This window comes from Phacochoerus africanus, chromosome X (genome assembly GCF_016906955.1).
Source record: "Phacochoerus africanus isolate WHEZ1 chromosome X, ROS_Pafr_v1, whole genome shotgun sequence".
NCBI classification, from domain to species: domain Eukaryota; kingdom Metazoa; phylum Chordata; class Mammalia; order Artiodactyla; family Suidae; genus Phacochoerus; species Phacochoerus africanus.
Genome location: NC_062560.1, coordinates 29,489,654 through 29,507,556, shown reverse-complemented (window position 1 = coordinate 29,507,556; position 17,903 = coordinate 29,489,654). Strand labels below are relative to the sequence as shown.

Sequence of the window (17,903 nt, the reverse complement as noted above, 5' to 3'; positions counted from 1 at the left end):
AATTAAAACCTCATTCCTCCTCCCATGGAAAGAGCTACTGGTGGTAGTTGTGGAGAAAACGTGGGAAGGGGATTGATGACATCATATAAGGAGATAAGAAAGCATTATTTTGACATTTAAAAAGTAAAGAGGCAGTTCCTGTCTTGGCACAGCAGACACGAATCTGACTAGAAACCATGAGGTTGTGGTTTCAATCCCTGGCCTTGCTCAGTGAGTTAAGGATCCAGCATTGCCGTGAGCCGTGGTGTAGGTTGCATACACACCTTGGATCTGGCGTTGCTGTGCCTCTGGTGTAGGCCAGCAGCTATAGCTCCGATTAGACCTCTAGCCTGGGAACCTCCATATGCTGCAGGTGAGGCCCTAAAAAGACAAAAGACAAAAAAAATTTAAAGAGAGGATGAATTTTTTAAATTATAAACCAATAAGCTTTCTATAAGCATTGACAAGCAATGAAATCCTAGAAAATGACATCAAAGTGATGAATAATAGCTATATAGAAAAATATGCCCCTGGGGGTCAGTATGATATCGTCAAAATTTCTCATGCCACATTCACCTTATTTCCATTTTTGTTATGGCTACTCAGTGGTTAGATGAGAAGACTGTTGTAGACAGTGTATATTATGATTTTACACCACATTTTTCAAGTTCTCTTTTGAGAATCTTGGAAACAAGATGAAGAGCTTGATAATAGAGTGAATTTGCAGCTTATCAAGCTATCCAAAGAATGTCAATTGGTAGCTCAGTGTTAATGTGCAATAGAATCTCTGTCTTTGGGCCTATGTTTTAAATATCCATGCCTTTTCACATGGCTATTTCGTCTTCCATCAACTTTTCTTTCACAATCTCAGCCTGCTACCCGAAGACCTCGGTTAGCCAATTTTACCCATGCATCTACCACTGTGAAGCTTTCTTTGGCTGTATTTAGCAGGCGTGTGTCTCCTCTCTGGTTTATGAATGCCAAGAAGATAAGGACAACTTTGATCCATTTTGGTCTCTTTACTACCTAATATAGCCGAATCCATGATAGGTACTCAATTATTGATGGAATGATTACAGCTAATAGCTATACCTATTAATAAATTTAGAATTAACATTAATTAAACTTAAAAGTTTCTGCACAGCAAAGGAAACCCTAAACAAAACAAAAAGACAACCCACAGAATGGGAGAAAATCTTTGCAAATGAATCGACTGACAAGGGAGTAATCTCCAAAATTTATAAATACCTTCTGTAGCTCAATATCAAAAACAAAAACAAAACAAAAAAAAAACCACCAAAAAAATGGGCAGAAGATCTAAACAGACAATTCTCCAAAGAAGACATACAGATGGCCAAAAAGCACATGAAAAGATGTTCAGTATCACTCATTATTAGAGAAATGCAAATCAAAACCACTATGAGGTACCACCTTTCACCGGCCAGAATGGCCATCATCAAAAAGTCTACAAACAATAAATGCTGGAGACGGTGTGGAGCAAAGGGAGCACTATTACACTGTTGGTGGGAATGTAAATTGGTGCAACCACTGGGGAAAACAGTATGGAGGTGTCTTAGAAAACTGAAAATAGAACTACCATTTGATCTAGCAATCCCATTCCTGGGCATCTCTCCAAAGAAAACCATGACTCGAAAAGACACATGTACTCCAGTGTTCGTTGCTGCAGTCTTTTCAATAGCCAGGACATGGAAACAACCTAAATGTCCATCAGAGGACAGAGGAGTGGATGAAGAAGATGTGGTACATATACACAATGGAATATTACTCAGCCATTAAAAGGAACAAAATATCGGCATTTTTAGCAACTTGGATGGACCTAGAAATTATCATGCTAAGTGAAGTCAGCCATACAATTGGACACCAACATCAAATGCTTTCACTGACATGTGGAATCTGAAAAAAGGACAGACTGAACTTCTTTGCAGAACAGATGATGACTCACAGACTTTGAAAAACTGATGGTTTCCAAAGGAGACAGGTTGCGGGGGTGGGGGATGGGCTGGGGATTTGGGATGGAAATGCTATAAAATTGGATTGTGATGATCATCATACTACTATAAATGTAATAAAATTCACTAATTTAAAAAAATAAAAAAAATTTTAAATTGACAAAATTGTTAATACTTTATATAATAAATATATCCAAATTCTAACAGATTTAAATTAGAAAGTTCATTTCTTATTACAAGATGGAATAAAAGCATATTTAAATGAGATATAAATCTCGCATTTGCGCTCATTCAATTTTAAAAACACAGGAAGGAAGAGACCTTACTTAATATCAGATTGGTTTTTAGTAATCTACAAATTCAGTATGAACAAAGAATTTGATGGCATATATAAAACTAAAGTGCCACAAAAGCTGTAGATGGCATTAATAGGGCAAAAAAGAGATGTAAGCATCCCACTTACTCAGTTCTGGGTAGCACTTTTTTTTTTAGGGCCACACCCACAGCATATGGAAGTTACCAGGCTAGGGGTCAAATCAGAGCTGAAGTTTCTGGCCTACACCACAGCCACAGCCACAGCAACACCAGATCCTTAACCCACCGAGCAAGGTCAGGGATCAAACCCGCGTTCTCATGGATACTAGTAGGGTTCATTACCACTGAGCCACAATGGGTACTCTTAGCACATTTTAAATGGGTCGTTTTTACCAAAGTGTCACCAGAATAACCAAGGGTCTATAGGCTACATTATATAAGAATAAAAAATAGAAGTATTTAGATTTAGCTTAGAGAAAAGTGATGTTAAGGAGAATGTAATAGGAGGCCTCAAATATTTAGGAGGTTAGAAGAAATGTATTTGATTGCATTTTGGTTGGTTTGTTTTGTTTTTTATTTTTTCCTTGCTTTATTTTTTTTCTGTTTCACCATAGGAACAGATTCAACTATATATGCAAAAGTTACAAGAAAGCAAATATTAAGTAAATATTAAAGAAAATTTTATAACTGAGCTACCAAAACACAGAATCTACTGCTTTATAAAGCAGTAAACTCCTTTTACAGTAGATATCCAGGGCTGAAATGACTGTCTCACCCCTAAAGGCAATTTCCATATTGGATGAGAAGATGTAATTCATTAACCTTTAAGGTCGCTTCTGAATCTAATGTTTTGATATTTTCAGAATTAATCAGAAGGGACTGACAGCGTGACCTGAATCTGTCCTGTATTTATATAAACATCCTGTGTGATGCACCTCATTTTCTCTCCAACTCTATACATTTTTGAATGTTAAATTTTATTTTAGGGCAAATGCTTTCTTTAAAAAACCTTTTAAATCCAACTTTATTAAAGGCTAATTTATACACAATAAATTGCATCCATTTTAAGTGTACACTTTACTGATTTTTGACAGATATATACCCATGAAACCACTGCTACAATCAAAGAACCAAACATTCTCATCCCCCCAAAACCTACCTTGTGCTTCCTTGCCGGCCATTCTTCCCTTTACCCCTGGCTCCAAGCAACTGTTGATCTGCTTTCTGTCACTGTAGATCAGTTTGCATTTTTGAGTACTTTTATAAGTGGAATTATACAGTAGTTTTGTGTGGCTGGTTTCTTAAAGTCAGTGTAGTGATTTTGAATATCAGTGGGTTGAAAATCAGTAGTTTGTTTCTTTTTAATTGTAGAGTACTTTCTGTTGTATGGACATACCACATTGTGTTTATCTGTGCATCTGCTGGTGGACATTTGGGTTGTTTATAGTTTGGGAACTGCTAAAAATTCTATACTTGTTCTTCCACCTAGCCTTAGATATCTTAACTTTGAGAAGCACACTACGAAAATAACTTCATGGGTTATGTGTGTATTTATTTATTATATTCATTTCAAGTGTGTGCTTAGTTAACAAGCAATTAGACAGCAAGTACCAAGGATAAATTGAGCAGATATGAGTTAGGTTCTGTGAGAATGCCTCAGTTTCTTAGATTCTCAGAAGTAGAAATGTACCTTTTTCTATATAACAAGTTACCCCAAAACCTGATGGATTAACACTGGCATCAGCAAACATTTCCCTAAAGGACAAGGTAGTAAATACTTCAGACTTTATGGGCTACATATGGACTCTGTCGCTTTTTTTTTTTCTTTTTTCTTTTTTGTCTGAGCCACAGCGTGTGGAGTTCCTGGGCTAGGGATCAGATCTGAGCCACAGTTGCAACCTGAGTGACAGCTGTGGCAACACCAGGTCCTTAACCCTCTGTGCTGGGCCGGAAATGGAACCTGCATCCTAGTGTCCCCAAGACGCCACTGATCCCATTGTAACGCAGCACAAACTCCTCTGCTGCATATTTTAAAACAACTCTTTAAAAATGTAAAATCAGGAGTTCTCCTGTGGCTCAGTGGGTTAAGGATCCAGTGTTTTCACTGCAGTGGCTTGGGTTTCTACTGTGGCTCAGGTTTGATGCCTGCCCTGGGAACTTCCATATGCTGCAGGCTCGGCCAGGAAAAAAAAATGTAAAACTTACACTTGAATGGGAGGCTATACGAAAACAGGTCACAAGCTGGACTTGGTCTATAAGCCATAGTTCATACTTCCCTGAACACAACAGCTGCTTATTTAGCTTGCTCTTTGAAGGATAGTCTGGGCCATTTTGGTGGTCTGGACCAGCTACTTCAGTAGTTGCCCCTTATCCATGGGGGATACATTCTAAGACCTCCAGTGGATGCCTGAGACCACAGATAGTACCAACCCACAGATAGTACCATAGTGTGTGTATACATATATATATTTATTTATATATATACACTTTTTTTCTATACCTATGATCAAGTTTATAAATTAGGCACAGCAAGAGATTAACAATAATAACTAATAATAAAGTGCTACAATTATAACAAAATACTATAATAAATGTTATGAGTATGATCTCTCTTTCTCTCAAAATATCTTATTGTACATGGGGAGTTCCCTGGTGGTCTAGTGGTTAGGATTCGGTGCTTTCACCACCACAGCCCAGGTTCAATCCCTGGTCTGGGATCTGAGATCCCACATGAAGCTGCTGCACACCACAGCCAAATATATATTTATATGTCTTTCTGTGTCTGTGTGTGTGTGTGTAAATGGTACAAACTGAATGCCTTTCCCATCTTAACTAATCTCTTATCTCACACTGGAGCCCTAACTTTTTGCAGCTTGAGGAGGAACAACAAAAGCAGCAGAAATTTCTTTTTCCTTCTTCACAATTTCACAGAAGATTTGTTCTTAGTGTAGGTCTTAACCTCAATGTGTAATTTTTATTCCTTTCTTTATTAAGTGAAGAATGTTCACCTTTTCACTTAAAGGAAACATCTGTGGCTTCTCTTTGGCATATCTGAATTACCAGCATCGCTATCCTTGTGCTTTGGGGCCATTATTAAGGAAAAGAAGTGTGATTTGAACACAGCACTGTGATACTGTGACAGTCCATCTGATAACCTAGACAGTGCCATTAAATGATTAACAGGCAGGGTGCTCGACAAAGGGATCATCCTGGATGGAACAGATGGCATGAGATTTCATCATACTACTTAGAATGGCATGCAATTTAAAAATTATGAATTGCTTATTTCTGAAATTTTCTGTTTAATGTTTTTTGACCACAGGTGACTAAAATCATGGAAAGCCAAAATGTGCAGTGAAGGAGGACTGCTGAATTCTTTGCTGGGCCTGCTTATGCATCTGAGGTCAGCTAGTGGCTGGAGGAGCTATCATGAGCTGATTGACGTGTCTGATGGCTGACATGTCACTTAGGAACAGATGCAACTAGGTCTGTGTGTCTCATCCTCCATCAGGCTAGCCTAGGTTTCTTTACATGGTGACTTGTCAAGTTTATGCTCATGTCACATTTGATATTGTCTTTTGGCTAAAGCAAGTTGTGTCCTAGAATCATTCCAGATAGGAGGCATGAAGAAAGACTCCACCTTCTAATGGTAGGAGCTATATTACAGGAGCTGGATGCCAGGAAAGGGGCTAGAATTTGTTTCCATTTTGCAGTGTATCACAAGGTATTGGAGAAGAATTATCAGCATGTTTTGTACACTGAAAGGATGCTGAATTCAGGTGTATGTAAAATGAAATGTGCTATGATAGTTCCTGCTTTGTGAGTTATCACTGCTGAGCTAGGCAGTTGGCTTGTAGCTTTGCAGCCAATGATAGAAATACAGTATCTGTAGCCTAGTGATTTTAAGACATAAAAAATATAGATGAGAAATAAAGTCAATTAACCACTTACTGCTGGGAATTTAATGAATCCTGCTGTGATTAATGACTAAAGAAAGGTTATGACTTCCTTTCTGGTTATTCTCCTAGCTGCCCACTCTTTTGAAAAGAATTTGGTTCTCAAAGCTGTCATTATTTTTACTCTTAATACACATCATATCCCCATAGCCATAGACTGCATACAGAAGTAGAAATATAATGTTGTACACATGAAACCTATATAATGTTATAAACCAGCATAACCTCAAAAATCTAAAAAGAGAAAATGTTCCTAAAGCCATATAAGAATCTCTCCTTTTTTTGGGTCTTTTCGTATAAGTGTAATCATTGCTAGTCTTCATAAACACTCATTCACATAAGTTTCCTGAAGCACTCAATACGATGAACTTATAGTTATTAAATAGAGTAGAGGGGAGGGACTTCCTGTCGTGGCACCGTAGAAATGAATCTGACTAGTATCTATGAGGATGTACACTCGATCCCTGGCCTCACTGGGTGGGTCAGGGATCCAGCATTACCATGAGCTGTGGTGTAGGTGGCAGACGGGCCTTGGATCCTGAGTTGCTGTGGCTATGGTGTAGGCTGGCAGCTGCAGCTCTGATTGGACCCCTAGCCTGGGAACTTCTAAATGCCGTGGGTGTGGCCCTAAAAAGCAAAAACAAAAATAAATAAACAGAGTGGGGTCCATCCAGCCCTAAAATGTCACCATCCTGTCAGGCACACACTTGCCAATTTGTTGGCCCCAACCTGGGCATGCAACAGGGGCTTCCAATGAGGTCCCAAATGTAGTATGAGAGCAGAAGGATTATTTCTCAGTTTATGTTTTGAAGCGTGTTGCTCAGACAGGCAACATGCAGTTGTATATAGCTACTTGTTACTCCCCTTGACAATACTTTTAGCAGCAGTGTTTTCCCTTCTGCAATATGACAGTACCACCATGCCATTCGGAATAAAAAGAAAGGGCTGAGTGATTCTGAGTATTCTTTCAAACACCCATGCAAACAGCTGGCAAAGGAGACATTCCCTAAAACTTGAAACATATTCTCAACCCCTGGAGCACCTCTTGTGGCTGGAACTTCAGAGGTGATAAATGCCTCCCTAGCTAGTTCCCCCTCCTGAATCTTTTAATTCCCCTCCAGTCTCTTGCAATGCGCCAGCCCTTGCTGGAGAAGAAAACAGCAAACTGGCTGCCCTAGCTTACTTCTAAATCTTAGTCTAGAGAAAATCTATTTATGTATAATTGTCTGATAGTCATACAGTCCATCCATTTCTCTATGCAGGAGATGTTTCTAGCTTTCATCTTTTTTGACCAGTCCACAGTAAAAACTATATTTTATATCCATCCAAGTGCAAACACAGACTTATCTCTATCTATAAATATTTCTCTAGCTATGTTTGTACAATGGAAAGAAGAGTTTAACAAAACATGACTTATCCATGCTATTGAATTCATTCTCATATTTCCTATTTTTTCTATTTCATTAAAAACAACATTAGCGGTGATCCACTATATAGATTTCATGACCTATTAACAGTACATGATGTGCAGTTTGGAGAAACACTGTACCATGTTTTATCCTACCCCAGGCCTCGACATCAGAAAGCTATATTCTTGGACCATTTTGTCTCAGTGCCCATAAGATTACATCGTATCCCTAGCTTATGTTGAAGGGAACTGTAAAGGCAAGGACTGAGAATTCCCTGGTTGCATAGCAGGTTAATGATCTGGCATTGTCACTGCTGTGACATGGGCTCCATCTCTGGCCTGGGAATGTCTGCATGCCATGGGAGTGGGGAAAAAAAAAACAACGACTAAGAGGGAGAACAGATTTTAGATTTTACTTTGCTTCATAGAAGAACTATGTTCTTTACCCCTTATCAGTAATCCAAATTTAAAAATTGATCATAGTTCTTTTTATATTTTTACTTTCACTTTGGTGTCCAGGAAGCCCACAGTGAAATTAAATCCTCTTTTTAAAATGTTACTGAGGAGTTTCGGCTGTGGCTCAGCAGGTTAAGAACCTGACATAGTGTCTATGAGGATGTGGGTTCAACCCCTGGCCTCTCTCAGTGGGTTAAGGACCAGAGCTTGCGGCAAGTTGTGGTGTAGATTGCAGATGTGGCTCGGATCCAGCGTTGCTGTGGTTGTGGCGTAGGCCTCCAGCTACAGCTCCAATTTGACCCCTAGCTTGAGAACTTCCATATTCCGCAGTTGTGGCTATAAAAAGAAAAAGAAAAGGTTATTGAAATATTTTTTCGTTTTTTAAAGTTTTGTAGAAGTATAGTTGATTTACAAGGTTGTGATCATTTCTGCTGTAAAACAAAGAGATTCAAGGACACATATAGATACATCCATTCTTTTCAGATTCTTTTCCCATATAGTCTATCATAGAATATTGGGCAGAGTTCCCTGTGCTATACAGCAGGTCCCCATCAGCCAATCATTCTATATATCACAGTGTGTATATGCAATCCTAAATGCCTAATCCATCCCTCCCCCCTGAAATATAAAACAGAAAAAGGTTTACTCTTAAATATACACAGTACAGTGCATTTTCACAGTCTGAACATAGCCATGTAACCCACATCCAGATCAAGAAATAGAATATTACCAGGCCCCATAAGTTCCCTTGTGCCCCCTTCTAATCATTGCCTAGCCCTCAAGGATAACCACTATCTTGACTTTGAAAAGCATAAATTCATCTGGCCTGTTTTTGTACTTTGTAGAAATGGAATCATATAGCATCTACTCTTTTATGTCTGGCTTTTTAAACTTTGAATTTGTCCCTTTGTATGAAGTTGTTCATTCTCTTTGCTGTATAATATTCCATTGCTAGATATTATAATCTGTTGATGGACATTTGGAACAAATACTGTTATAAACATCCTAAAATATTTCTTTTGGTGAACATATTTATACATCCCTTTTGGAAATATAATCAAGAAGTGAAATTTCTGGGTCAGGGAATTATGTGTTCAGCTTTTATACATTCTACCAAACAGTTTTCCAACGTGGTTGTACCAATTTGCATTCCTATCAGCAAAGCATGAGACTCCTAGTTGCTCCACATCTTTCCCAATACTTTGTAGGCTTGTCTTTCTCATTCAGGTTGGTGTGCATAACTGAATTTACTAGGTATACCAAGCCCTGTGGTCTTCAAATTTGTTTCTAACTTTTCCTCCCTTATTTTATTCTATTTCCTTAATCCTGAATTTTATCTATTAATTTTTTTTGAAATTTATGCATTCTTATAAGTTGCCCTAAAGCCTCTGCAGAACAATATGAAGTATGAATACATAGTATACACACAGATCTGAATCCTCTGCTGATGGTGCCATTATCAAAAATCATGGAGTCTTCCCTTTCCTCCAGTCATCACTTCCATTTGGTTGAAAAGTGGCATTAGTTCTATCCTGTAACCTGTCTTGAATCCAACGTTTTCATCACTTCCCAGTGCCACTTTTAGTTCAGGCCCTTATCCTCTCTTAACTGGAATACTGTTAAAGTCTCATTGGCTTATATTCCCATTCTGATGCCTACTCTTTTCCAAGTTTGTTTCTTCCCATCCCAAATTTAATCCTGTTTAAAAAGAAAAACATTCAAAAGTATAGGTGATACTAATTTTTTCTTTTCTCTCCAACCTAAGAAGAGTCTTCTGAAGGATAAGAGTAAGTCAATCTGTAAGGACCTAGATTTTTACTGTGGAGGCTTGATACTAACTCAAGAATGTGATTTGATATTCTAATGGGGATGTTGGTATTTTCTGTGAATTAGCCTTCCCCAGATACAAAACTCAGTATTGGACCAATACTTTTTTGAATTCCCAAAAAGCATAATTTGACTTCATAACACAGCAGTATGTTAACTTAAAAAATCTGTACTTTAGTAAGTTATTAATATGAGAGATTAGTTCACAGAATCAACTTGAGAAACTTGCTTTAGCTCTTCTTACACTAACAAAAACATTCATGAAACCTGGTGATTTAAGCCCAGTTAGGTCTTAGTTGAAATGTATCTTCTTTGATCCCAAGAGGTCAAACTAACCACCTTTTTTCCTTTTGCTTTATTTTTTTCTCATTTCTCTAGCTCTGTATTTATAATCTGTCTGATACTGTCCTTAAGTAGGAATCTGTCTCCTCCCTCTACAGACTCCCTCAGATCAAGGCCACATTAGAGTCCCTTTGGTAGAGGAATCTGATTACAATGTTGAAATGTTGAAATATTTCTAAGTCCCTCCTCCAAACACTTCCCGTGTTTTACTGATAGTAACAAAAAATGAGAAGAGTTTAACTGATGAGCAAAGATATATATAAGTGCTCCATAAATACACCATGATTGCAGTCATTTAAAGACATGAATATAAGGGAATATTTAATAGCAAAACAATCTAGGTGGGGGACATGAAAAAGATTTCTTGGGAATTTGTGGATTAATTAAAATTCTTTGCATTCATATTTCCCTTTTATCCTCAAAACATGTCTTGACAAAAATAAACTAGAGCTGCAGTATAAGCTTCAGCCCTTGGTAAATCATTAGTTGGTTAAATTGGCTTTTAACCTCCATTTCCCCCCTCATGGATTCCTGTCTTTGTGGGGAATTCTACCACCTCCTGGATGTTCAAGGCCTTGAGTACTTCATCAGGGTGTAGGGAATCTTTCTCTCCCATTGTTCCCCATAAAAGCAATATTCACTTTTACTCTAACTACTCCAGGGTTCTGCTCTCTGCCAATTTGAATGTAAATAGTAGTGATATTTTAACCTCAGCCCTGAAGAGTGATAGAAAATGGTCTGAATTTTACTCCTATCCCAGGCTTGCGGTTAGTGATTTATCTTGAAAAAAAAATCTTACTTTACCCACTTGTTTCCTTCTTAAAGGTAAAAAACAAAAGAAGGAAAGGTTGCCTTTGCAAGTTGCTGAAGGGGAAAGACTGTAACAGACCTCTGGTTTTCCCTCATAGAACAGTCTAGAAATGAAAAAGTGACTGTTTTGAATTTATTTTGTGCTATATTCTGAACGGCATTCCTCATACCTAACAGTATTGGGTTTTCTTTTAAGGAATTATACCTGCACAGCAGGCTATGTTGGATTAACATAGCATCCCCCAGCCTTCCAGTTGCTGTCATAGTCATTTTGTTATTTGACCCCACACTCTGGCTTCATGAAGCAGTGTCCAAAATTAAAAAAAAAAAAATTTGGAGCATAGTTGACTTACAATGTTGTATTAGTTTCACGTATGTCCCAATTTTACAGAGGAGTCAACGGAGCTTCAGAGGGGTTAAGACTGGCCTTTAAGGGTTAAGTGACTGGCCTCTAGGGGCAGAATTGGCCTAGAGTTCCGCCCTCCTCACCTTAATGCTTCTGCTAAAATATACAGCTATGCTTGCTGAAGATTAAGAAGCTGCTTTTGATTCTGGCAGATATTCATCTCAAAGAGAAAAAAAAAACCCTAATGTCTTCATTTGGTAGCATTTTAATATTTAATTTTCCTTATCTGCTTCAACTTAAGATGACTTCCTTGTTGGCCTAATTGACTAGTAATTCCTTTGTTTACTTTTTTCTGAATCTGAGGAACCAAGGCATAAGTATTAAAAATGGTTACATTAGCACTTAACTTTTTTATGAAATTAGAGTATTTCAGAAAGGGGTAATTTAGGCAGGAATATATGTAGAATTTTGCATTTTAATTAAAAAGCCTCAAAATGAAATGAACCTCTGACAGTAACAGATGACTGCTTCTAAAAGCTGCATTACTATTTGATATATGTTCAGTATTTTCTTGTGGATAATAAGTCCTATGACTTGTTTCAAGAAAAGTGACAGGACTAAAACAATTAAAAAAGACAAAGCTGTTCTTTTTTAATCATATACTCATAAATAAAACTGGGTTGTGAATTATTTCCAGTGAAGCAACTGACAAAGTATGAGTAAATCACTCTAAGAACTAAAGCTGTCTTGCTTTTTTTTTTTTGGAATGTTCAAAGCAAACCTCTATCCTAGTCCAATGATAAATTTCCTTTGACAAATAAATATTTACAAAGTATGAAATATAGACTTCGTGCACTTCCTAAGGCCAAAGCATCATGTTTAAACTAAAATTTAATATTTTCTCTCTCCTCAAATACACCAAAATAAGAACAGAACTTAAAAATAATTTTCTCTTGCAGCAGAGTGTCCATTAATCATTCTTCAGATAATATTGGCTTTGTGAGTGTTCAGGTAGAAAGAAAAACTGTAATTTCTAGATTGATCAGAAAACCTGAGAGTCTTTATGGATTTGAAGAAAACAATAAAACCTGGCAAAACAGAATTTTCTGTAGCCCCCATCATAAAGTCAAGAAGGACAAATCTTTCAACAAGCTCCTACTTTCCTATGAAAATCCCTTATGTGGTAAAGGGCTTGATTAGGTAGATCAAAGGGTTAATTTACTTGTGATTTGAGAAAAGACTGAGACTTCCCTTTTATTTTATTTATTTTTTTTAACTGTGGTGTGTGGGAGGAAGGTAGGAAGAGGCCCCAGAATGAATTCACTAATTGGGGTTTTCACCTGCTGTGGGTCTAATCGAATACAATGCCTTATTTGTAGCTGAAGAGGAGGGCAGATTATGCAGAGTGTCAGAATTTCTGCCTAGTTTTGAAATTCCTGTTATTTGGCACCACCCTTTGGGAAAGGCAGACAGTTACAGCTTAGAGCCGTTGTTAAGGTGGACCAGGGATGCTTGAACCACCTTAACCAGTATCCATTTTTAGCAAGAGGTTCTGTGCTTCTGTACCCGGGTTAGCACTATAGCTGGCAGGCTAATAGGTACTCGGGATTCTTTCCCGGGAAGCAACCGCCAAGCCTGTGAGGTTAATGAAGTGTGGCTTTATTTTAGTGAAGATGCTAAACTTCACATCTTTTTAGATGTTCGGTTTGATATAGGTGTCTCTGTGAAGTTAGAAAAATCTTATTAAAAGAATACTGTATGAGAGTAAAGCCAAGTTCGACTTTATCTAGAACCTGTTTGGTGGTTTACGTGGTAGCTGGCTCAGAGAACTTTCCTCAGCCTCACTTACTCTGCCTCCCTGCAGGGGAAGTGCCTGGAAAAATAGGCTTTTGTGTGGGTGTGAAGTGCTCTGTGTCTGAATGTAGAGGCCTCTTCATTTACTAGTTAATGAGAACTGACTGGATATTTTCTATCCAGAAGATGGTGGTTTCAGATTGATCTAAAGGGATTGTTGTACATATTTTAATTAGTACACGGTGGTATTTGCCCTAACAATGACTCACCATCACTACAAGCGTTTGTTAGACATCTGATTCACTGTTCAGGGCTAACACTTGTACCATGCAAAGAGAAACCAGGAATCCTTGGTTCTTAAAACCCAAATGCTGAAATTTGACTGTGAAATGTGTTATGCTTAGTTGAAGCAATACCTATATGCCAAATGGGTTTTTATCAAACGACGCAGGTTATACTTAAGATTGGTTAGGGAACAAAAAGCAGTTCAGATAGAGACTATTGGAGCCAGAGGGCACTGGACTCTGGGGGGTGGTGAAGTTCCTCAGGGCCATCCCCAGGCAAGTGCCTGCTGCAAACTGCAAACTGTTCGCTGTCTTTTCTTTCCCTTGCTGATCCTCATTTTACACCGGTAAAAATCAGGCTAACCCTGCAACTGCAAGCAGTCTAAAAGGAAAAGGATGTGTTTGTGGAAGATAGAAGCAGGCTGGCCTGTGTACTTGACCCTTTACATCCTCCACTAGACGGACTCATCCAAATCCATGCCCTACTACACTGACATGTCACATCCTTAGCTCCAATCCAGAGTCTTCCCTCTGAGTTCCAGACTCAGAAGTCCAAGTGCCTTTGACATCACACTGCCACCTCAAAGTCATCAGGCTTGAGACTGAATATATCATCTCTCCCTGACCCTCCCCTGCCTAAATATGCCTCCTGCCTCTCAAAGTCCTGACTTGGTGAATATTACTTATATAATGTTGGGAGTCACCCTAGAACAGTAATCCTCAGCCTTGGCTGCATATTAGAATGACCTGGAGTGCCTTAAAAATCCCAGTGCCCAAGGCCAATTAAATCAGAGTCTCAGGTTCTTGTTGTGGTGCAGTGGAAACAAATCCGGCTAGCATCCATGAGGATGCAGGTTCAATCCCTGGCCTTGCTCAGTGGGTCAGGGATCCCAAGTGGCTGGAGGCCAGCAGCTGCAGCTCTAATTCGACTCCTAGCCTGGAAACTTCCATATGCTGCCCGTGTGGCCCTAAAAAGCAAAAAAGGAAAAAAAAATTAAGAGTCTCAGGGTGGGGAAGGCCAGGCATCCGAATTTGTTATAGCTCCCCAGACTTGAGGACTTTTGGCCGAGGTCTTCGTGTTCATTCATACATCCAATCGGTCATGACTCCTGTAGCTTTAATGGTATTATTTCCCCACTTTCTCTGCCACTGCCATTGTTCTGATTCCCTTCATACTGCAGTCACCTTGTAGCTGGTGTCCTAATTGCAAATTCTTCTGGTCCACCCTGACACCATTGCCCAAGTGAGTTTTTTTTTAAAGACAAGTCTGACAGAGCCACACTCATTCTTAAATTCCTTCTTAAGCTCACCTCTCCCTTTCAGGGTATATAGGTCAAACTCTGGATCATCATACCAGGTCCTTCTCAATTTGTCCACCTCTCTCATCTCTATCGTGACATTTTCTCCCAAAGATCAAACACAGCACTGAAGCTCTTAGAATGAAAAAGCTGTTTCTTGCCTATTTACCTTCACTCCTGCTATGACCCCTATTCATAATTATTGACTTGCCTTTACCCCTAAGCCAGAAGCTTCTTTGAGGCCTATAGAGGAGGCTTCTACAAACCTCCTAGTCTCCTTCCAGTGAGAGGAGCCTAGTAACCTCCAGTGAATGAACCTCATGAGCACACAAGAAAACATACAGATCTTCCTCCACAGTAAAAGAAGCCACTTCTCCCAAAGGTGGGCATGACAAGAGTGGCTACGAGCACTGACCCTGAAGCCAGACTCCCTAGCTCCAAGCCTTGCCTGCTACATTCTAGTGCTGGGGACAAGTAGCTCATGGTAGGTTTTCAAGGCAGGATTTCAACTTAAGTTTTTTCTGGTGGCAGAGCCCTGTGCCCCTTTCAGTCTGTGGTTCACATCAAAACAGTAATAATAATAGTAATGAGGAGGAGGAGAGCTACAAGTAAGCAATTAATGTATTATCATACATAGCATCATTATATAATTTATGTAGAAAACAAAGATATATAAATTATGTTCTTTTCTTAATGCCTTTCTCTAATAAGTAAAATTCATAATCTAACTGAAACTAACAACAAAACAGTGGCTGTGATGCCCATGTCATTTCCTAATAATACTTTCTGTATTTAATTTCTAAAACAACATCAAGATTTGGGAACAAGCCTTCAAGTGCCTATAACTCCAGCCTAAAAAAGAACTTAAAGATGTGTTTTTGAGGATTGCCATCTGTCAAATTTAAGAAAAAATCTGAATAGTGATTTCTAATTTTCCATTCTTGCTTTTTTTTCCCCAATGAATTGTTCCTAGTAGTTTTCTAGCTGGATGCTGAGAAAATAGATTTGAGGCATTTATATTTTAGAAAAACATATTAGAAATCCAGAATCCCAAGCAGGTAATTTACAAGTGTAAAACAAACAAACAAAAAAACAAGAGAAAACCAATGTGTCCTATCACACAGGTGTTGCAAACCTTTAGTTGATTGATTTCTAGTACTTACAAATGCCCATGCTATGAGGTTTGTGTCTTTTCACGGGAATAAATATAGACAGTATTTAAGTGGTTTGCTACACTGACACAGAGATTACATCACTGATTAATTGCAAAGGCCACCATTTCCCTACCACAGAACACTAAACCTTCTCCCCACCCCCCAAAGACAGGGGCACACCTAGAATCTCCTAGGGACAGCCTCACCCAAAGCTAGTCTTAGGGTGGCCTCCCCTCAGACCTTAACAGCTGCTGCCTCCAAAATTCACTGGCTCAAAATTACTAAAAGATAGCACTAAGGTCTTCATTTATCAGGGAAAATGCCATAAGGGCCCTATTTGCTTTAAAATAGCAACACCAGTCATACCTGCATGCATGTGTCTTTAGTGATAACATTTACATTTGTGTTTGATTTGTCAAGGGTAATGAAGAAACCTGGCACTCCCTTTCCCTTTGGTTCCTGCACTTTAGTTTTGCCTTTTTTTGCCGTGCTGTAGCAGACGGTAAAGGGAGATTGATGTCCTTTCAGCTCGAACATTCTCCTGGAAAAAAAAAAATGTTGAGGAAAAAAAAAGAGAGAGAGGGGATATTTAAAAAGAAAAAGGGGAACACTTTTTAAACTGTAAACTGAAGTGGAATGAATCAACCAGGACAGATAGTGAAAAGGAAATGGTTGAAAGAAGATAAAAAGAAAAGCAGGCCAATAAAATAAATGGACAAAGAAGGACAATGAAACCACAAAAGAAGTTTATCTTAAAATACCCTTTGAACTCTAATCGAAGATATTATGCGAAGGTTGCGAAAAATTCTTGTGCTAATGAAGGCTTTCTTCTCGGAATATTTCCAAGCTTGTGAGAATTTTGCATAGTTAACCCATGTTGTCATATTGCCAACTCTATGATTAGAAATATTTGAACTGACCGGGCCCGGTAACTTTTTCAATGGAACTTTTCATTGTAAACGGTTTCCTTTTAGATTTCTCGAAAGAGTACTAAAAGACCAAACTGTGCCACACCATCGGTGGTGGTTTTTCAGAGCGGCTATGCCAGTGGTTCTCAAACTTCAGTGTGCCCAGAGAATTTTCTGACTCAGTAGCTCTGGGCTGGGGCCCGAGAACTTTCATTTCTAAGAAGTTCCCAGACTGCTGGTCTCTAGACTACAGGAGAACCATTGCTATATTACAAATATATGGGCAAATGCTTCCTTAAAATTCCTTTAGCCCAAGATGAGCGGAACCTGAATTTCATGTCTTTAGAGCCCCACCACTTTAATCTTCAGCTGGGGGAAGGGGAAGAGGGAAAAATTCTGCTTGTGACCTTTCTCTTTCATTCTCTCAAAAGAAAACTCTGAACCCACACACTTAATTATCTGCGATGAGGTCATTTTCACCTAGGTCATTTATTTAGGCAACAAGTAGTCTTGCTTGAGGTTTTAAAGGGGTGCTGGCAGGGAGGTGTGTGGCTTCCAGGTTCGCGGGACTACCTTAAATCGCGTCTCTATCTTTCCTTCCCTTTTTTCTTTTTCTTTTCTCTTTCCTTTCCGTTTTGAAAGCCCGGACAGCCGGTCCCCGGGAGTCCGGGTTCCCAGGGCGCTAGGTGGGGGCGGAGCCCGCTCCGGCCCCGCCCCGTCTGTCCGCAGCGCCCCCGCCCGCCCGCCCGCCTGCTAGCCCGCGCCTGCTCCTCCGCAGTGGTTTCAGCTGCGAGCCTGGGCGCGGCGGCGGCGGCGGCGGCGGCGGCGCTCGACTTTCGGGGAGCCCGGCGGCTCTGGGAAGCTCACTCCCTCGCTCACGCCTTCCCCAGACCGCGGAGCCCTTGCAGCCATGAGGGAACAGCTCAAAGGGTAAGTGCAACGCGGCGCCCTGGGATCGCCGCAGTCCGTGCACTTGTGGCGCGAGCTGGGTGCGAGCCGAGGCGGCCAAAACTTGGACCCGCTCGGCGGCTGGACCCCGGGCGCCCGGCGGCCGGG

At 39.6% G+C, this 17,903-nt stretch overlaps 1 protein-coding gene across 10 annotated transcripts in view; it reads left to right on the top strand.

The window, feature by feature from the left end:
- The window catches only part of DMD (dystrophin), a 2,144,556-nt gene that overhangs the window by 1,978,544 nt on the left and 148,109 nt on the right, over positions 1-17,903 (top strand). For 4 of the 10 annotated variants that reach the window (XM_047764843.1, XM_047764845.1, XM_047764842.1 and 1 more), the window contains exon 1: positions 17,622-17,777. The exons of the other annotated variants lie outside the window; for them this stretch is intronic. In XM_047764843.1, coding sequence (XP_047620799.1) covers positions 17,758-17,777 — 20 coding nt within the window. In that variant the 5' untranslated portion in view covers positions 17,622-17,757. Of the gene's footprint in view, positions 1-17,621; positions 17,778-17,903 lie in introns of those variants that run through there. 10 annotated transcript variants of the gene reach the window in all.